Source organism: Macrobrachium rosenbergii, chromosome 9 (assembly GCF_040412425.1).
Source record: "Macrobrachium rosenbergii isolate ZJJX-2024 chromosome 9, ASM4041242v1, whole genome shotgun sequence".
Taxonomy (NCBI): domain Eukaryota; kingdom Metazoa; phylum Arthropoda; class Malacostraca; order Decapoda; family Palaemonidae; genus Macrobrachium; species Macrobrachium rosenbergii.
In genome coordinates, this window is record NC_089749.1 from 35,118,314 (window position 1) to 35,140,974 (window position 22,661).

General features: G+C 36.5%; 1 protein-coding gene across 8 annotated transcripts in view; it reads left to right on the forward strand.

Annotated features, from left to right (window-relative positions):
• Positions 1-22,661, forward strand: part of LOC136841688 (uncharacterized) — a 595,588-nt gene that overhangs the window by 341,055 nt on the left and 231,872 nt on the right. For 4 of the 8 annotated variants that reach the window (XM_067108885.1, XM_067108884.1, XM_067108887.1 and 1 more), the window contains 3 exons: positions 13,635-13,771; positions 16,379-16,426; positions 19,081-20,265. In XM_067108885.1, the coding sequence (XP_066964986.1) occupies positions 13,635-13,771; positions 16,379-16,426; positions 19,081-20,265 (1,370 nt within the window). The remainder of the gene's footprint in view (positions 1-13,634; positions 13,772-16,378; positions 16,427-19,080; positions 20,266-22,661) is intronic. The other 4 variants (XM_067108886.1, XM_067108888.1, XM_067108890.1 and 1 more) reach the window with 1 other exon arrangement.

The following is a 22,661-nucleotide window of genomic DNA, read 5'->3' on the forward strand; positions in this document are numbered from 1 at the left end:
TAAAAAATGAATTCAAGAGATAAAGACTATTCTTCTCAGCAATTTATTGCTCACTGTTCAAAGGAATGGGAAAAGAGAGTAATGTGCACAGTTATTCAAGAAGAGTGGATGGATTGGTGGAGAAAAGGCAATGACTAACTGGACAGCAGTGAGCAGTATCAAAGTAGTGCAATATGAATATTATATACCGTGCAGTGCAACAACAAATGAATTTTCCAAAGAAATAAAAGATGAATTCTGTTAAGAACTGCAGAATGTTATAGATGAAATACCAGGAGATATGAGAATTGCCATTGCTGATGTGAATGCAAAAGTTGGTAGGAGCAATGAAAATGTGGAGGATGTAGTGGTTAAGGAAGACCTGGAAGAATTGCGACTAAAAGTGGGGAGCAGTATATTAGTTTTTTATAATGCAAATAATTTGAAAGTTGGGAGACCTCTTTTTCCAACTAAGGGGCCTAAATGAATACGCTTGGACATCTCCAGGTGGCATAGAAACTAAATAGATCACTTACCTATTAACTGAGAGAGAGAAAAAAAAGACAGATGAATGTTAGGAGTTAAAGTGGATTAGATTTCAGCATTGATCACCAACTTGTTATTGTGAATCAAGTTGGAAGAGTATTTAGGTTCGATACAGTACAACTTCTTGAAGATGAACATGGAGAGGCATTTGCACCTGAATGTTGAAATAGATTTACAGTTATAGAAACCTTATCTGAAGACAAGTAGAAAATCAATGAGGACTAGTTTAATATCAAGAATCTTTTCACCTACAGAGGAAATAAAAGGAATGGAACCAGCTATGCGACTATATATGCATGCAATCATACTGGGCATCACTTCCCCACCAGCAGTGAGTGAACACAGATACCATGCATATGCTGTTGCATATCTAGTTCCTGTCCTTTCGTTTCTTAAGTAGTTGAATGGACTAAGCATCAACCTACTGCTTGAGTAGTTGGCAGTTCAAGAATGTACTGTATATCAGTCTGCTGAAAAAGAAGGATTGGAAACTTTAGGTATTGGGATACAATAAAGAATAGACGAAAGCTGACAAATTTCAGGGTGTAGATGAAGAAGGCAGATTAGAACGTGCTAAATACTCCATTCTAGAGAGTGAAGTTATGGAAAAATTGAGAAGAGGTTCAAGAGAATATCTGGACAAATGGAATAATAATAATATTGACAAAGCCATGTATTCAGGGAGTAGAATTGATGCTGAGGTACCTATCAGAATTATCAATGAAATATTCTTGGTTGAAAAAGATGAAAATCCTGTCAAAAGGAGGGAGGGGTAAGTAAAAACATCAGAAGAAGAAAGGCACTGCTGGTCAGCACATTTTTGTGAGGACACGAATGTTGGATATGAGCGGGATAATTTGACGGGCATACCAGAAGGTGACAGGGGCTTATGAATGAATTCAGAGTTTTTGAAGTGGAAACAATTTTAAAATGGCGCCTCATATACTTACCATACTGTTTTGTAGAATATGCAGAATAAGTGCAGGCATTTACAAATGCAATGTCTTTGTTGATAAAGATTGTTAAGTTTGTTTCTGCATCATCACCTGGTGACCTGGTGTTTACCTTTTTCAGTGTTTTTGATTTGTTTCCATGTCTTCAACAATTGTTGTTGTACTTTGTTTCTATTTTATTCCTGTACCTCTGCTATATGTGTGTGTTACATTCCTTTTTGTGTACATTTGTTCTTTCTTTAAAACCAAGATTACTATTGTGCTGCTCCATGTTATTTTCTCATAAGCTGACAGCTGTTTCATCCATTAACCTATGGCTGTAAGCAGGGTTGTGTAAGACCAGCAATAGAATTGCACTCAGAGGTATAGGGGATTATAGCAGAAAAATTAAAGATCGAAAACAATAGTAAAAAAAATGAATATTAACATATAAACTGCATAAACAACAAAAGATGAAGATTGACATAGGAATTTCATAGATCCGATGATTATGAAGCCTCGCGAAACTGGATGTTGTAAGCAATGCAGAGATCCCCAGTGACCGCAGCCATTTTGTGCTTATTGTAACGTACAGTACATCAAGAGTCACATATCGAAATGGATGGTTAAAATTCTTTCACAAAGGTAGCTATTTGGTTGGCAGCTGCTGAAAACTCAGCAGTGATCTCTTATAGGGTGGCTTTGGTGTTACTCCAGAGGAATGCATTTTCCCAATCCATCGATGGAGTTCATGCCCTTCCAAGGTAATATAAGTCCAGCATAGTTTACAAGACCAAATTCTCAGGAAACCTGTAAGCCTCTTGATATGATCTATGTTGTGCGCAAAATGGACTCTCCAGAGCTAAAGCATCCAGTCTCGTGAAGTTTCATGGCGATTCATCTGATCTGTGAATTTTCTTTGGCAATCTTTTCATTTTTGGAAATAATTTTAATACTTTTGGATATTGATTTTAATAATTTTGACTGTATTCACCAATATATTTGGAGATTTTTGTTCCATTGTAGATCTACTATAGTACTGATGATAGCCATAAATTAATGGCTAAAACTACTGTTGAGCAAGAGCACAGCAGCAGCACAGCAGCACAGCAGCAGTTGGAAAGTAGATGCCGCATGAAAATTAGCGTTTAGTTAAAATTTGCCTAAAAGGACTGTGCCTGAAAAGTATTTCTTGAAGTGAAAGGTTATGGACATCTTTGAAGGATGGGGAGAATCTGGTCTATCACAGAGAGAAGGAAACTGCAGTGAGTGACATTTCAACAAAGAATGGGGAAACACCAAAGGCACGCTATAAGTGATTACGAAGGACGATTTCCAAAAATCCCGGTCATATAGTCGCCTTTGTGATGAGGGTCGGTTCAGAGTAGGCAATAAGCCTCTCAATGTAAGCTACATTGGGCATAAAATAGCTGCAGGCAACTGGGACTCTCTCCAGACTGGGAAGATCCAGTCTTGTGAAGCTTCATGGAGAGTCAGCTGATCTGAGAAATTTCTGTAATGATCTTCACGTATACTGATTTGTATGATATATGTGAATTTTAATTTTTTCGATTATTTTTTTTAAATCTTTAATTTTTTATCGCACTTAATATATCTTGGAGTTCAGTTCCATCGTAGATCTAGCATACTGTTGGTCAAGCAGCAGTTTTCTCTCCTTCAAATCTTCATGTTAAATGTAAGAAGTATAGGAAATTAGGCGTTGCCAGAGAGTAGTAATGTCATTAGTACAGTATCATTTAAACGTGTGTGTGCGCGTGTGTATATATATATATATATATATATATATATATATATATATATATATATATATATATATATATATATATATATATATATATATATATATATATATTAGTTTTCTTACGTATTCGAGTGACTTTTTATACTAATAAATATTGAGCCATGAACATCACTTAGTATCGAATCCACTTTACCATGGTAAACCAGGAGGCACAGGTTCAAATCTTGGCCGAGGTAAATACACCTTTCAGTTATTCCAGAAGTAAAGTGAATTCGGTATTAAGCGATACTTGTGACTTAATACACACACACACACACACATATATATATATATAATATATATACATATATATATATATATATATATATATATATATATATATATATATATATATATATATATATATATATATATATATATATATATTTATATTTATATATATACATATCCTGCCGGCGCTTTCGATTGATTGGTATCCTTAGCTGGAAATTAGACGACCGCGTTGCCTGTTTAGTGGAACCCAGATTGTTTGTCTTTGTTTCATTCTTAGATTCCCGTTTCAAATCTGTATTATAACAGTGAGTCAGTGAAATAAGGGTCAATGAATCGTCCACGTACAGTACAGTACACCTTCTGCCGCTCTGCAAGATGCTGCTGTCTGCTTTCAAGATGGAAAGAAAGCTTTCATAGGCAGCGGGCTGCAGTGAAAGTCTTCAAATGAATGGCAAACTACTTTTGTTGAGGTGAGAAAGAAAAAAGTTTAAAGGATGGCCACCTCCCCAACCCTCAGACCCAGTTGCAGATATGTCAGTAAATATAATCATGATTATCAATAGGTCAAGGTAAACAAAGACATTAAATATATCAGTCAGACTTAGCCGCTTCCCCCTTCCCTCTCCCTCCCACTCTTCCTTCTTTATATATGATGGCGGGTGCCCCGATGTGACCTGAATTCAAAGTAATAAAGCTTGCGCGAGTCGGAACAAGGCAGGCGGCAACAAGGGCGTATCCGACGCTGTTGTTTGAAGAGATGACTTGATAAAAGCTTGGAAGTGGAAGCTGGCGCTCCTAAGCAAGAGGTTGCTTCGTGTGCCATAGATAAAAGAAAAATAGATATCAGATTACAGCTCTAGAAATGAGAGAGAGAGAGAGAGAGAGAGAGAGAGAGAGAGAGAGAGAGAGAGAGAGAGAGAGAGAGAGAGTGACCGGTGTTTTGCTTTGTTTGGCTGTACACATGCTGCTTGTGCCTTTTGTAACGTCCTAGAGCTAAGATATTTCCAGTCTTTTTTTTACAGTTAGCAGATGTATTTTGGAGCCATATTTTGTTTAGTGTTTCATTATTTGCTAGTGTTTAATTATTTGCTAGTTCGGCCACTTATTTATCTAACATCATCCATTTAGTTAGTTATCTGTTCTGCATTTCTTACTATATGGCGAATCTCTTAATCTTTTCCTGATCAAGAAGTGTGAAGACCTAAGGAATAGGCAACTCCCTCAAAATCAGTATATTTTTTGATATTTCATTATACCTTTATCATAAGGGCCGATTTAAACATATATATATATATATATATATATATATATATATATATATATATATATATATATATATATATATATATATATACATATATATATATATATATATATATATATATACATATATATATATAGAAATATAACTTTTACGTGTTATTATATATATATATATATATATATATATATATATATATATATATATATATATATATATATATATATATATATTTATTATGTGTATGTGTAATATATAAATGTAAACGTCTATTTATAGGATAAAGCTCAAAAGTATTATATGTGTGTACTCTTACGTACAAGTAATTAAATAACGAGCTTATGTCATTCAAGGCCTGTCCATCTGTTCCGAAGGACTGATCTGAAAGACATTTATTTATGTATAAAATATTTATATATATATATATATATATATATATATATATATATATATATGTATATATATATATATATATGTATGTATATATATATATATATATATATATATATATATATATATATATATATATATATATATATATATATATATATATATTTGCATGTGTTGATTGACTGAATGCATGCCTATGTACACCTATACATGATTTTATATGAAAGAAAAATTATTTTATTTTCATTATCAAAGCTACAAAACAAAGCACTTCTTGGTTTTGATGAAAAAAAAGTGTCAACACTTTTCAAAGATTAACTATTTAACTTTGCAGTGGGATGGAGTGTGCGTCATGCCGCTATTTCTAACCGTGACGCAATTGTGGATCGGCCAATGCGGTTTAAATCCTGCCAAGAGTGGACCTTTTGTTAATTCTCAGCTGGAAGAATTTGTCTGGAAGAATTGAAATGAGTATATATATATATATATATATATATATATATATATATATATATATATATATATATATATATATATATATATATATATATATATATATATATATATATATGGAGAGAGAGAGGAATTTTAATTATTTTCACTATTGTTGATAATTTTCTGTATACGAATGAAATCCTAGCAATAGCTTGCTAGATGAAGGGCCCCCTTGAACCGATTTATTAGTTGAAAGGGTGAGGCTTTCATTGCCGATCTGAATGAGCCGTATTGCCATTTGTCATCGTCGTTTCAACTCTCATCTGAGAGGAATTTGTGCCCCGTGAACCGTCTCCTCGTTCCAGCACAATGTACGGCAAAGGTTTACAGGCCATATGTTTGGCCTTAATACATGACCCCGTAGAGGTTTCGCGCTTTAAGTGTTGCAGCGGCGGTGCTGGGCTGGCTCGAGACATCCTTCCCCTGCTCCGAATCTCCCCTCCCTCCCCTCCACACCCCCAACCAGACAAGCCTCCTTGTCTCTCGTCCCTCCCTCATCTCCTCCTTTCAGTCCTAAGCTCCGTCTTATTTTTCTCTCTCTCTCTCTCTCTCTCTCTCTCTCTCTCTCTCTCTCTCTCTCTCTCTCTCTCTCTCTCTCTTTTATTCAGGGCATGTAGCACACGGATAACTTTCTCATTCTTCTCCAGTAACAAATAAAATCCAGAGTAAAATAAATCCGCCAATGATTTCCATTCCCTTGCTGGATATTCCATAAGTCACTTATGTTATTTTATATGGTGCCAGTATTTCTTACTCTGTCGGTTGATATTTGAAATCGGAATTCGATTAGCTCTTGTTGACTTGGTTAACCTTATTTTTTTCTACTTATTATTGTTCCCTTTCCATCTACCATGTGATCCACTTTAATTGTTTCGAAATCGAGTTGTGTGTACCTCCCCTTATTTGAGTGGTCATCTTTTACTTATTTCATCCTAGATTTTCTGTAAAGAAATGGAGCGATTCCGGGTAAGTTTCTGTCCATTTTTGAAGGTTTATTTGCTACTCTTCGCATATACCGATGTGTCATGTGACTTCCCTTTTCTCGTCCTCTTTCTCTTCCTCTTCTTCCTCCGCCCACTCGCTCCCCGCCTGTTTCCAACTGTTCCCTGCTACTTCAGCTTGACCTCCCGTGACCTTCGTGCACCGCAGGGCAGAATTTCAGCTAGAGTTCAGCCCAGCTCGAGGCCCCTACAGCGCCGCCTTCTGATCTTTTGAACTCTCGCCATTGGATCTCTATGAATAGATGCAAACGCACTGCTGGCTTCTATGGCAGTGCATCGTCATTCCAGTTATTGCATTCGACTGTTTCTAATTGCTCTGGGTTGGGACTCTGTTCGTGACGTCATTTTTGTGGGCAGAATTTTTAATAAATCAAAGGTTGCTGCCATACACAGGTTCTTTTGATTTTGTCGATTCGGCAGCGGTGTTCAGGCTGTGTGTTACCGAAGTTCTGTTCTGTTATTTGACCGTCATTGCAGATGCCAAGGTTACTACATTATTATGTGTATTAATATATGTGCATATATATATATAATCTGTATATACAGTATATACATACAGTTTATTATATGTGCAGATACAGATATATATATACATATATACTGTATATACACATACATATTTATATATGTGTGTTTTTACGAGAAAAATCACAATAACGCGTTATTTATATATGTAGATATAACACAGGATATAAATTCTGATCGGCTTCGCCATTAGTTTTCTGAAACCTCTTCATGATGTCTTAGAAATCTAAAAGGAGAAACTGGTCATGATTTATACCGAGTGTTTCATTTCCCCTTTGATACATCTGCACACACACACACACATATATATATATAGTATATAGTATATATATATATATATATATATATATATATATATATATATATATATATATATATATATATATATATATATAATTCTTTTATCTTGTGAGGTCCATTGTAATAGTATATACTTTAAGTATTTGAAGTGGTAAATTTCGAAGTCGCCTGACCCATGCTGCCAGAAGTCTACTAGGAAATAATTGACGCCCAACGTCAATTATTGACTTTGCTTGACAGAGAGCATTCCTTAATTATCCTTGAACAATTATGGAATCCACATGGAAACAGCATTGTCGTCGCACCCCCTTTTTAATGATTTCGCTCCGACCTCACAGTTGCGGGTGACGCAGGACTTGACATGATTTGTGATAATGCTTGTATAATGTTAGTAATATATTTCTCACCTTATAATCCCAGGTTCGATTCCCGAGAGAGCTGGAATTCTCTTCGTCAGTTATGCTAAATATTATTGTACCTCGAATATAGACGACTGTGGTTGGTCGTAACCTGGCGGAAGGATGGCAAGAAGCCTCCAACCTCATTCCAAAATACTTTCTCAAAACTGAAAGGCTAACGTTAACATACACACACACACACACACACACACACACACACACACACACACACACACACACACACACACACACACACACACACACACACATATATATATATATATATATATATATATATATATATATATATATATATATATATATATATATATATATATATATATATATATATATATGTGTGTGTGTGTGTGTGTGTGTGTGTTTAAAATTCATTTAAATGCAGCTTTATTGTTACCGAGAATGGAAACTGTTTAGCCATTTTGAATATTCCAAGATTTTCAAATTGGATAAAAAAAAAAAAGACGCCGTGACATCCAGTTGTTATGTTGTTTTTCCATAGCTCGTTGTTCGTGCTGTTTCTCCTAACATTTTATATGCCACTGGTCAAACAAGCCGATAAATACAACATGTGCATTTAGATAGAATGCATATTTCCAAGTATCTTGACACTGTGTCCCTACAGTGATTTTTAAAGAAATATTAGAAAAATGGTAAATACGGCCTCCATTTTTTTCTGATTACGACTGCTCAGCCCACCTCTCTCTCTCTCTCTCTCTCTCTCTCTCTCTCTCTCTCTCTCTCTCTCTCTCTCTCAAACGGACACGAGTCTCGCGAAATCACTGCAAGTAATCTCCCAGTCTTTACGAACGTTCACGTCACGTTGCTGGTATGAGAGCATGACGCTAACCTTAGGTAACAACCGCTTATCGGGTATATCACAATCGCGTTGGAAGAGGAAGTTTCCTTGCCTGCTTCAAAGGAGCACAAATGCCCCGGTCGTTCCAGAGCTACGTTACAAGTTTTTTTCCTTTTCTACTTCACATCTCTTTGTCTCGTCAGTGATTCTCTATCTCCCTCGCTCTCTCTTCCTGTGGTGTCGATGAAAACCTTTAGAACACGAGTTCATCTCTCTCTCTCTCTCTCTCTCTCTCTCTCTCTCTCTCTCTCTCTCAAACACTCACACGCTCACATTCTAAAACCTGCAACAATCTCTCTATCTGCAACGAATAAATGAACGTTCTGGATTAACTGTATTACAGGTGTGAAGCAGAAATTATGTATTGTAGAAACCATTACTCATTATACTTTCTCATCGAATCTTGTTCTAACATTTTGTATGTAAAAGTCAGATTCTTTCTTTGTCAACATTTCTTCTTATTTTTCGCGGTGACACACTTGAATATCCTATCCATCAATTTAAGTTTCTTATGGTTATTAGTCTACGACTCGGAGAATGAGTCAGCATTCGGGTGTGCGCGCCTGCGGTCGGCTCTTTTTGGGAAGAACTTCCACTTCAGCCTTGCTCTGTCTTGCCGCGATTGTGAAAATTGTCAGTGCCCTGATAAGACTGGTCTAAATTTGGTTAATTTAAAGGCTTTGCATTATTCTCTCTCTCTCTCTCTCTCTCTCTCTCTCTCTCTCTCTCTCTCTCTCTCTCTCTGGTTATAAATATGATGTATATAAACTTTAAGATTATTGCTGTTAGTTTGTAAATTCAGAGAGAGAGAGAGAGAGAGAGAGAGAGAGAGAGAGAGAGAGAGAGAGAGAGAGAGAGGTTACTACCAGTAAATTCAAATTAGCACGTACATGGAACCCTTGTAGCTGTAGCTGAAAGTTGCTTTGTTCAAAAGTCTAAGCGACAAATATAATACTAGGTTTCTAAAGCTTAGATATTAAATCTAAGACTAGCAATGTAGGATACACAGGGTAAAAGAGAGAGAGATATAGAAAAATATATAGATCATCTCCCTCCCATACACACAGAGAGAGAGAGAGAGAGAGAGAGAGAGAGAGAGAGAGAGAGAGAGAGAGAGGGAGAGAGAGAGAGAGAGAGAGACAATAAGTCCAATTCTAGGTTATTTCTCTTAGACTTCAGGGATGGGTTCCAGATGTGAACATCGTGTATCTCTTTGCATTTTAAGTTCTTACAATTACCAACCAAAATATTGCTCAGGGTCCGAAGGTAAAATCTTTTGCTAAATATTTGAATGATGGTGAAAATGCTATTGGTATTGATGTTGCTTTATTTTGCCAGCCTCTCCATTTAATTCCTTTTTATTCTTTTTTTTTTCACGCGGGCTACTAAAGAATCGAAAAATGAAATCTTGTCTCGTGTTGGCCATAGCTCTCCCTGGCCAAAATCTTAACCATTCCTCGCATGAAAACTTTATTTGAATACCATCCAGTTTGACATAGGTCGCAATTCGGATTTCGGAAGAGCAGCTGGACCCGCTCTCCACCTACGTCATAACTCAGTTAATCCATTACTTAAATGCTTTGACATGGTCATCTCCAATGCCAAGGAAGTATCATGCGCTGAATTATGTTACAATAGTAGGCAAATTCTGCTGATACTCTGCTTGGTTTTGGGGTCCTTGAGAAAAATTGACTGTAATGCAAATACTTTAGCATAACTTTGTTTATATATAAATTTCTTTTCCTGAGTGTGTTTCTTTTACCGAAGTACAGGCGTTTTGTTTCATCACAAAGTATAGATTAAATTTCTGTGAAATTACCACGTTGTTTTTCCAGATTACCCTTACACATACACACAATTACCTGAGTTTGAAATCTAATGACGAATGATTAACATGTACACAATATTAGTAACTTTCTGAGAATATCGCCTTGCTCCTGTATCCACGAGACTATCGACTGTAGCTTTTTCGTTTTTTTTTTTTTTTTTTTTTTTTTTTTTTTTGAACCTTGGGTCTCCTTTTACATTACCGGGGTTTATATACATCTTCATGCTGAGGGCTTTTTGCCTTCCCCGAGAGGAAGAGTGAGTCATACGTTAGTGGTACCTATTCACAATTATGGAATCTCTCTCTTCACCCGTGGAATTGTAACGTATAGATTGCTTGAAGAGTCCATTACAGTTATATGCTGTTTATACCGACAAATTGTTGAAAGATATTAGACCGTAATTTATGAAAATACATATATATACAGTATTTATATATATTATAAATTATTGTTGCCCGTGCCCCACTGCATTTAGCGGTGTGGCCTCTTTGTAAGAAGTGTTGCCACTGACAGATGAATTATACTTTTGAATGTTATTCGGTTTATTTACCAAGTAAAGCTTATAGTAACATATCATTGTTTGTGGAAATGACATTGTTTTCTTAAATTTCAATATGAAAGTGGTAAATATGTAAGACAGTATATATTAAACCATTTGCAGCTTATAGTTGTGAACTCCGCTTGCGAGACTTGTGGGAGGAGGTTGATGGCAAAGGTGGGCTGGTCTCTCTCTCTCTCTCTCTCTCTCTCTCTCTCTCTCTCTCTCTCTCTCTCTGACCACCACTGATGCCAGTTGCATACCATACCGCTAGCCTCAAATCATGAGATGATATTATGGCGCTGTACGTACTTCCCCTATGAGGAAAACAAGCGAAAGGACTATACAATATTCCTTCACAAATTTTAAAATGATTTTGCACCTCTGCTGAAGATCATTGACACCGGTGATGCTTGGTCTGCGAGTTCGGTCAGTGTGACCTAACCACGCACTCGATGATTGCATCTTTAACATCAAATGTCGTTTGATTGTGTGAGCACTTGTTGAACATAAAAACGTGGAGCATTTTGTCTCTTGAATTAATCATTTTAAATTAAGAGAAAACAAATTATTCAAGAAGTAGCCTTACCTTTGTGATATTTCCCGTTACTTACGAAGGTAGATTGTCAACATTTTGTGAGTGGAGGAGGGATGTGGGCATAGGATATATACAAATATTCAGAGTTGATAAAATTACCAATATGCCCTATTTTGTAAAGATTTTCCATTCTTTCATATTGTGAATTTCCTAATATTTTGGGAATACAGCAGTACCGTATAAATAACTGCCATCTTAACTATAATAACGTCAAGGAAGCTCACTATTTCCCTTTGTCCTGACACCGCGATCTTTGGATAACTTCTTTAAGGACACGTATCGTAGCCGTTTCTTGCTATTATATTAAGGACAAATTCTATCCTGAGAATCTTAAGGAAGTCCGCTATTGGCCTGTTGCAACGCCAGTTCATTCTTTCAGTGAATCAACCGCTAATCCATCCCACACCCTCTTCGCATAAGGAAAGGAATCACGGGCGGCCACTGATTTGGCTCCAGGTAGAATCCAGATCATGTTTGATATGATCATTGTCTACTTTTTATGCTTTACAACTAACGGTATTCGTTCAAAATAGAGGCAACAACTCTGAGCTCTAACTATTGCTTTAATTTGTACTATTTAAAATGAACGAACACTCATACAGAACAATCTCCTATTGAACACGAGACCCTAATGTAACAAAGAGGAAAAAAATAAAAAGTAAATTTAGGGGTTTTGCAGTGGGATATAATACTAAATCATTCATGAAATTGGATGTTTGTTATTTATCATTCTCCAGAGATTTCTTTGGTTGATTCAGATTTATGTTATAATTTATGGAATCTAAAGTAGTTTTTCCAAGTTACAGAGATAGCCTATGCAAACCAACTAAAATCCTGAATCGTTTGGTAAACAAAACTTTGATATTATTGAAAGTGTGATGTCGTTAATTCACTGTAATGGCCTCTTGATTTCCCAATATTTTGGATATACTTGCCATCGAATGCCGTGAAGGTCCATAATAAGAAAGTATTAAAAATATCCCTTTCCCATGTGAGATTCGAACCCACACTTACGTGGAGGATAATGTCAAAAGTTGATTTTTAGAATTATTTCGGAAACATCCCAAAACAATTTCTAATCTACAGCTCATGACTAGATACTGCTTTGTTTTTAAGAAATTAACTCATTCACAGAAAGAAGTTTTCGAATAAATATAAAAATCCAAGGGAGATTGCTTTTCTGATCACGGTCTCCGGTTATTCCATATTTTCATTTACTTTCTCTTTTATGTTTTTTTTTTTTTGTACGGGAGTTTTTATTTTCATCGATTCATGATTTCATTTTATCTTGTTTTTATTAGCATTAATTTTATTGCTCAAACTGTGTTAGCGAAATAATGGTTAAGTAAAAGAAACAAAGGGCAATCACGCTTACTGAGATCCCATACGTGCCTACCAACTTACCATTGACCTGGTGCAAATGCCAACGTAAAATCAGACAACAATAGTCATTTTCAGCAGGTTTATACCGATTCGACTACACACCGAGACAGTGTTATTTACAAAAAGTCACGCATGAGCTCTCAGTCATCTCTGCAAGTAGAAGGGACAATGCAAGATGGCAAAGTCGTCACGAATTGTTTATATCCAAATGGTGGTTGGAAGCAATTCTTCTATGCAAGGCATAGTTTGCGGAGGGAGTAATATGCATATCTGTCTGCCTGGTAATATGCATATATTTGGTTTGTGCGTGTCTGCACTTCAGATTATGTTCAAGTGCTCCTCCTTGAAAAAATGAAAAGAACGTACAGACAGGCACATGTTTTTTTACTTATGTTAGTGGGTGGTTCATTCATTAGTTATATATATATATATATATATATATATATATATATATATATATATGTATATGTATATGTATATATACATATTGCCTTGCCTGTGTGTACCTCTGCATAAAACCCCTTCTCACCTATGCTATCTGTTACAGAGAAATCCAGCGTGCAACGGGGGAGTGGATGAATGAGTTCATCCGTCGGCCAAGTCGTCGGCGAGATAATAAAGTGTATGTTCCCCCGGCTGATGTGGTCAAGAGGTCGCTCATCAAGAGGTCATGGACCATTTCCAGTAAGTCTGCAAGGGCTTGATTTACCCTCCAACCCCTTCCCTCTTGGTCACTGGTCGTGCCGCATTCTTCAGGTCTTCGGCATTTTTATTTGCTTTTCTCCTATTTTGTATACATACATACATAAACACACACACACATGTATACTGTACATATATAATTATATATATATACATGTATGCATATGCATATGTACATATACATATGTATGTATGTATGTATATATATATGTATATATATATATATATATATATATATATATATATATATATATATATATATATATATATATATATATAGAGAGAGAGAGAGAGAGAGAGAGAGAGAGAGAGCGTAACAGCTTAGGTGAGGCAGAATAGAACCAGTTGCCAGGGTGAATTAAAGCAGAAAGGTTTTGTAGAATAGGGAGGAAGATGAAGAAAATAAAACGTAGTAAAGGAGAGAATAGGTTCTTTGATGAAGTTATGCAACACAGAAGCGTTTAAAGCAGTTCATATGCTCTCGAAATTACGTAAATATTCTACCGAACAATCCAAACGTTCATTAACGTCTCAAGTGCTCTTGCTATGTACTTAAACTTCCTTTAACATATACACTCTTCAAGAGAGGACTTTAATATGCTATTCATTATTATTATTATTATTATTATTATTATTATTATTATTATTATTATTATTATTCAGAAGATGAACCCTGTTCGTATGGAACAAGCCCCGGGGGCCATTGACTTGAATTCAAGCTTCCAAAGAAAATGGTGTCCATTAGGAGGTAAGAGAAGGTAAAGAAAAATACAGAAAGAAGAGATCTCACTTATTAAAAAGAAAAAAAATACATTAATAAATTAATAAATAGATCAAAATGTATTAAAATTCAAGGAGAATAGTATTGGGGTAGTAGTGCATTGGATCTTCGCTTGAACTTTTGAAGTTCCAATTGCACGACATCCTCAGGGAGAGTTCCACAGTCCGATGGTGTGAGGAATGAAGAACCTCTGGAACTGAGAGGTTCGACAGCGGGGCACATGTACTGTGTAATGGTGCTGCTGTTCAGCGAATCTTGTTACTCTCAGCTGGAAAAGGGGATCGGGGATCAAATGTGAATGTGAAAGATCTGTGTTACAATACAACTTATGAAAAACTGACAAACAAGACCATCCGTCGCTGGTCCAAGTCATAACTGCTAATTAGGAAACAGAAACCTACCACTACAACCACTCTATCTATGAGATAAATCTCTGGCAGAAGCAGACATCCATACAAAAGAACAGTGTTCTAGTAAAGGAAGTACAAATAACCTAAAACAGGTTGCAATGATTTTATGGCATTTGCTGAAACTTTAGTTAGGTGTTTCTCAAAAGTAAGGTGTGAGTTAAAAGTTACACCTAGAATAGTTAAAGCTTCAGACTAATTCAGCAAAGTCTCATCCACCTGAAGGGGAGGATGGGGTGGAAAATCTGTACGGGATCTGCTAATCAATAATGTTTGCGTCTTACTGGAGTTCAGCTTCATACCACACCGACTACACCTTTCACTGATCCGGTCTGTTTGATCTAGTATGGGCACAGTAATAGTAATATTTCAAGAAACGTGGTGGTTAAGATTTTTCAATAGTTAATGCAGGATAACGACCTGTTTTCTGTAAAAAAAAAGAAAAAAAAATGAACGGGTTGCGTTATTCAGGAAATGGTCAATCATACAATAACTAAAATAACAGTCAAGTTTCACTAACACAAGTAGGCTATATAATTGCAATGTCCTTCTTGTGCATATGAAAGCCGGCAAATCATACGACACTGTCAGGGCAAAAGAAGTGCAATGTCATTGGTGATGCTTCTGAATATGGACTAGAACGATAAGAGTATTAAACATCAGTATTTGCTGTTACATAAGCGGCTCTGCTTCATTATATATCTTATTTAAATTCGTAGAATCCAAATGGTTCATCGATGAATAGGCTGTAATCGTACTTTAATTATATCGTTTTCTTGGCTGATTAACCTTGGTATTGAGCTTACTTGGCATTGTGATTGACTTTAACCATGAATTTGTGAATAGAGTAGCTGCGGTGCCAAATACACTTAAAATAGATTCGTTATGTTCGGTTTTTAATAGGTATAGTAGAACTATGGTGAAATTTAGTGGAAGAGAGTGGGTTTTATACAAATAAAAGATCAGCTGAAGAAGGAAAGGACAGAATAGGCATTTAATGTTATATTGTTTCTTTTTTATTGGAAATTGTGAAAATTTCTGAAATACTTAAGAGAAAACTATAATTAAGTCTTAATACATAAAGCACTGTGATTAAATTCTTTTTTACGAATAAAATTATTGCTTATTTTTAAATTTTCGATTATATTTGATTATTTTTTTTTATTTCCGATTAAATTTAATGTTATCTGTTGCACTGTTTTGTTTTCTATCAGTGTCATTTTTATAGCTCCTGTGAATTTATTTGCCCGTTTAAAACTGGAAGCTATCTTATAAACGGTCAAGTAACTAAATGAAGAATACTTGACACCCTGAGAATGATTATGTAACTAAAAATGTTACCCATTAAATACTTAGGTTCGTTTTCTGTAAGTACCATTATGATTTCCGTTTTCTTTGAAGGATTCGATCTTCGAGAGGACGGCACAAGACCAAGAGTTTGTCCTCCATGTAAGGCGCTATAGTGTTGCAGTTTGTGTTGTAGTGTTGTGTTAACCTGTTTAGTTTGTTTTGTTTATGTGCCTTACAATAAGTGTTGCTGGACTTTGGTGTTTTTGTAGTGGTACAGAAGAAAAAGTGCTTATTTTTTTGTTGCTTCCAACATTAAAACCTTATCATAGAATTTTAAAATGCAATTCCTGCTGGGACTATTGTGTATAGGTATGAACGCACCCATAATCAGTAAATGGCACAGTTTCCAAGATAATTTTGTCCAGTTGAAAGTGAATGCAAATATTTATTTTAGTAATTTTCTTCTCTTTGTTTTATTATTTCTTATGTATTGATCTCGTCACAGTTTATTGAAAATGACCCTATTGAAATTTAACAGTACCTATAAAAGATCAGTTTTATACTTTCTTTATGAAAGTATTTCCCGTTACATGTATACTTTGAAAGATTCGCTTTTACTTCCAGTGTTAGCAGTAATATCCGCAATACACAATTTGCAGAAGAGGACACGAGCACAAATAAATGCTGCCCAAGTTTTTTGTCCTGAACGGTGCCACTCTTTTGAGATCTTTTAAAAGCAATGCCTATCCTCAATAAGGTGGATTTATCAATGGGTATATATTGGACGAAATAATTAGATATGGAAAAGGCAGCACAGTGTATTTATATATGTATATATATATATATATATATATATATATATATATATACACACAGAAAATTTAACAGACTTGCAAAGAAATCGTTTTTAAGCTTCCTAAACTCCAGTCCAAAGGACCAGAGTCGGGAACAGTCTGCAACAAGAAAATGAAAAATAAACAAATAAGCTACAAAACTTAGTCTGCTACAGAACTTAGCGAGAATCCCTTAATTCAAACACCCATTGCAGTCAGCTGATTAATCTCTTTAGCAATAAGAAGAGCAATAGCAGAAACAGTAGTTCTGAGCTCTGACTTGAGAAAGGTTTAGGGTGCCTAGAAAATATAAAACCAAGTAGATTCTCACATGGCATACTTAGAGAACTGGGAACTGAAAGCTACTTCATGTATGAAATATTAAGGCTGAGGTGACACTTCGAAAATTCGGCCGTAGATAGAAAGGCCAAAATAGAGGTGATGATACTTCACGTTATGCAAATGAACTCAGTATTTACCTAAACATAAGAAAGGAGACTTCAGATGTTTTGAAGATACATTCGAGATGTAAACAGAAGGAACCTGAATGTAGAGTTTCGTAGAATATGTCACAGATCTTTTAAGTAAACTAAATATTTTCAGATCTGTGCAAGAGTTCACCTCGAAAATGCGTCGATTTTTACTACCTTCACACTAATTATTTTCTTTAAGGTTTAGTAGATCGCGAGCACATTGTGCAGCCAACACAACTGACATTGTGTATAAATGAATCACAAAACAATTGTGGGTATAAATGCTTTCAGAGCTCTAGGTGTCAGTTTGGCAGCATTACTTTAGGAAATAAATTTCCTTTGCCCAGTAAGTTTCTAATGAAAGTCAGTGAGTTGCAAGAGATGTTCATCTTAAGAACAGTATTAACTTTTTCTCTTTTTAGCGTACATGAGGAAAAATACTCTTTAAATCTTGAGATTTAAAACTAGAAATAAACTCTGTATGGCATCATGTATGAGTTTTAAAAATTCTTAAATTATAAGATACGTGTACTTTACATGAAACAAAATTATAACAGCAATTTTTCAGTGACACTGAATTTGTAATATTTCTTCGTAACCACAGTTACCAGTAGCCGGAATTTTTTTTATGCTTATGTAAATATAAAAGGTCAATATTCGCATTGGACAAAGGCGTTTGAGAATATTCATTTGCTCTCATTGAGAGTATTGAATGATTTTAGCCATATCTGACAATAAATTTGCACATAAATACAAGTTTAGTTTGAGCCGAGATTTTTTGTATTACACTGTAAATTGACAGCAAATATCAGCATAATTTTACTTTGCAAATAAAAGTAAAGCGGTATTTAGCCCACTAAAATGAAAAATAATGTACCTGAAATTGCCGATTGCTTATACGGTCGTTGTACGGTAGACTGCAAGTGATTCTAATATCTATCAGTGTAAAATAGCAAGATGAACATGGTCACGCAGTATACATACATACATACACGCACACACACACACACACACACACACCCACATATATATATATGCTGGAACAGTTATGTTGTTGTTTTGTTTTCCAAAGATTGAACTTAAATTATTAGGCAGATATTTGAGATTATGTTTGTGTTCATAATTTTGTCTTTTGGTTTATTAGTTTTCACTTATAAGTTAAAGGTTTGCGGGTATTATTTTCTGAGGGAACCTTTTATAGGTTTGGCTGCGCTCTTTAAGCTTGGGTTGTTTCAAGTTTTAACGATCTGTATGTGCTTGCTGCGTGACTGTCGAATAATCGACTGACCAATGTTTTTTTTATGTGCTTTATGTGTTAAATTTATATCTTTCTCTTAGTAAATGGATGCACATTGCATATAAGTCTACTGCTACCATTAATATTGGAAAATAATTTTTTTTATTTCTGGATAGAACTGAATCATAACTCTAGATTGTCTAATTAAATCAAGCAATATATTTAAGTTTATATTTTGATTAATTTCCTAATTTGTCACTTGATTTGCAGGTCCACCAAGTGGAGGGCGAACGTCACCTGAATTTCGAGCACATGCCAGTCGTCCGGTCGTCACACCAAGGAGACCGCCCAGGGGATCTCACCCTCCCACAGACGAGAACGAGCCCCCATGGGATGCCCCCCTGTACCCAACTCGGGGGGCATATCCTAGACGCTATAGTATGAGTAGTTTTGATGGTGTACCTTCTAGTTCACGTCCTTTGAAGGGTCCCGCACCTCTCCCACCTCAAGAACACAATTATCAAGGGGCTTCTAGTCCCAGCAGCAGTCCCCAGAGGTACTCGTCTCCTGGCGAATCCCCAGTGGCACCTGCCCGACGGCGCCTGCTGCCAGATTTACCTCAACAGCCCACCCGAGCCCCTCCTTGCAAACCCCTGCGCCCTTCTACGTTACCTCGCAAGTTGAAGGAACGTGAATCCAGGGACACTAGTCGTCATTCACCCCCTCCGTCATCCTGCGACGACCCCAACAGGTTCCACTCTATGCCCCGCACCAGGACACGTTCCCCTAGTGGCCAAGGGCGAGGTCGCTCTGAACCACCACATCGTGCACATTCGCCTGTCATGCCCATGAAGCCAAACACTGCCCTTGGGGGCTACATTAGCTCTGGCCCGGTGACCAGCACCCCTATTAAGCATGACCCAGGACTCCATAACAACGTGTCGGCGAGAGAAAGCACCCCCACCCCTCCAACACCAGCCCCCAGAGATTTGTCAAGACCCCCTGCCAATGGCAGACCGCCTGACCAAGTAACACCCACCAATTCTACGTCGTCGTCCACTTCCTCCTCCTCGTCGTCCTCCTCCCTTCGGAGGATTCCACAGCTTTCCTCTCCGGCAGGAAACCCACCCTCTCGTCCTGAGAGTGAGGGTAGCGTATACACCCCCAAAATTCTGACGCACCGCATTGAGGTTGAAGGAGGTAGTCTCGGGAGACCCACCCGAAGAAGGGATGGTGGTGACATCAGTCGAACCAGTTCACTAGAGGTCGAAACGCACCTCATGAACCATAAGAACCGCATTCCCATCTCTCGCCCGGACTCTGGCGTAAGCGGGTCTTCCCGGGGTGGGACTTCAGACAACAGCGATTACGACGGTGATGGCACGAATAGCTTCCATAAGGTCATGGGTGGACCTCGGCCCCGTCAGGCAGCTTCTCCTGCGGGACTCACATCAGGTAAGTGACGTGAACAAAAGCAGATTGTCACCTTCACTAGTCCAAGTGTCACTCATTATTTGCATATCATTATTGCCTCATTCCATGCGATTTTTAAGTCTCTCTCTCTCTCTCTCTCTCTCTCTCTCTCTCTCTCTCTCTCTCTCTCTCTCTCATCCTAAGCTGTAATTTATTTTTCGTAACTCATTTGTCTCATTTATTTTTATTTTGTAAGTACGGTATTGCTAAAGTTTCACCTGTCGAGAGAAAAACCACACGAAGTAGAAAATGTTCGTATGTTCATTTCGCTTTGCTTTGATTGTAATTCTTCGCTTAAAAAGTGAATTAATGTACTCCATTCATAATTCATCCAGTACTGTTATTGCAAGATATCGGTGAGCTTAAATGTTTTTTCTTCGTTGGATAAGTGCAAATGTTATGTTTTATAAAAATATTTCTTAAATGATGGTCCATCTCGGTGTGCAGTTAGAGATTGAGTACGTAATAACTGATATCTTTTTCCTCGAAGCCCACCCTTTTTTGGGTAAACTTCTCATGTATAGATGTAATAAGTATGCATTCAAACAGAGACAAAGAGACGGACACGCAGCCAACAAGAGAATCTTGATCGACATCAATCCCCGCCCTTTACGGAAGCTTTTGACTAGGCTGCTTCAAGTCCATTTTTCTCTGTCTGTGTTGGCGTTTGCTGGTGGGAGAGCGGAAGGGTCAAAAGTCATTATGCTTCGCCCAAAAGTAGACTTATTGCAATTTCACTTTTGCATTCTCCTATAAAATTTCTCACATTAGTCCAGCGATTGTTATATATTTAAGAAAGTTTACAATTCATAGCTTATTTATCCCAGTACACTATATGTCTTGCCAGTTTGAACATTGAATATAAACTTAATTAATCAGATATACAGGAATGCTCGAGAATTAGGAGGACCCGACGAGATCCAGAGTTATGAGGACGTATTATCAATGACAGCACCAAAAGGACGACCCATAACAAATAGCAAGTCCGCGAGAGCTATTTTAAGTCCTTTCCCTTCCCTAAGAACTCACTTCCACACCATCCACCTTATACACCTGCTTATGTACTCCTCCTCCTCCTCCTCCTCCTCCTCCTCCTCCTCTAATACAAATAAAGGTGCCATAGTCTCCAAAATAAACAGATATTAAGAAAAAGAATTTGAGCTTCATTTCTTTTATCTTAGGCGGACCAGCTACCTACTCGCGCTTTCCTTGAGATGAGTGTTTGGCGAGTGGTTCATTTCTTCCCACCCACTGTGGGCAAGTTTTATTTTTTATTTAAATTACAAGTCTTCATGGGTTTCTTTTCATTTTGTCACAAACTTGGATAGTTTTATTAAACTGTTGTGAGTATTTACTCTGACTACCACTGCAGGAATTTTTTTATCTCAGTAATTTATTGTTTTCATTGGCTTATCGTTATATCTTCACCTCCTTTGATAGTCTTATTGTATTAATAGTCTTTCATTTCTTATAATACTACTTCCTTTACATGGTGATGATCTGATTATATCGTGTTATTACTATTACTACAATCATTACCACCACTGCTACAAGTGCTTCTGCTCCTGTTCCTGGCAGGTAGCACCCATATATTACACATGAAACTGTGGGATGAAGTAGCGACAAGGCAGTCGTTGAAGTGGATAGTCGGTGTGGAGAGAGAACGCTTCCTCTCTAACTCAGTGGGTCCTTCAGACATTAACGTTCGGCATATACGGGAATTACGTATATTTATTTCGGCGTTTTAAATACTGTCAGCCTGATAATATCAGTGTCATGTTTGTCAGTTCTTTGCTTGTGCGTCATTCAACTTCTTTTTTTATTTTAAATAATTCTCACAGTTCTAGCATGGCAGATCACACACACACACACATATATATACATATACATATATACATATATATATATATATATATATATATATATATATATATATATATATATATATATATATATATATACTATCAAAATCACTATAAAAAAGATAAGTGCACTGGAAATACTGTAAAAAGAAATTGATGAGGAAATTAATTTTGACGATTTAAATGGCGGGGTTAATGGGTAACAAAACTTATCTTTCAAGGTAAATTCCATAACAAAATGATTGGAAGATATATTTTTAGGGGATTCATATATGGCATAATGATTAATTATGGTGTCGAGAAAATGAAGTAACGATGGCTAGAGGTGAAAGAGAAGATTTGAATTTTCAGAATCATTGCATGAAGTATTCCAATAAAACGATCATGTTGGTTTCATATAAATGGATCGTGCGTTGGTGTTTACAATCAATTTATTTGAAGTTTCTTAAACTAAAGAGATGTGTAAACTGCAATATTTGCCAGCTTGAGGGTGCTTTTAAGATACAAAGTGTGATT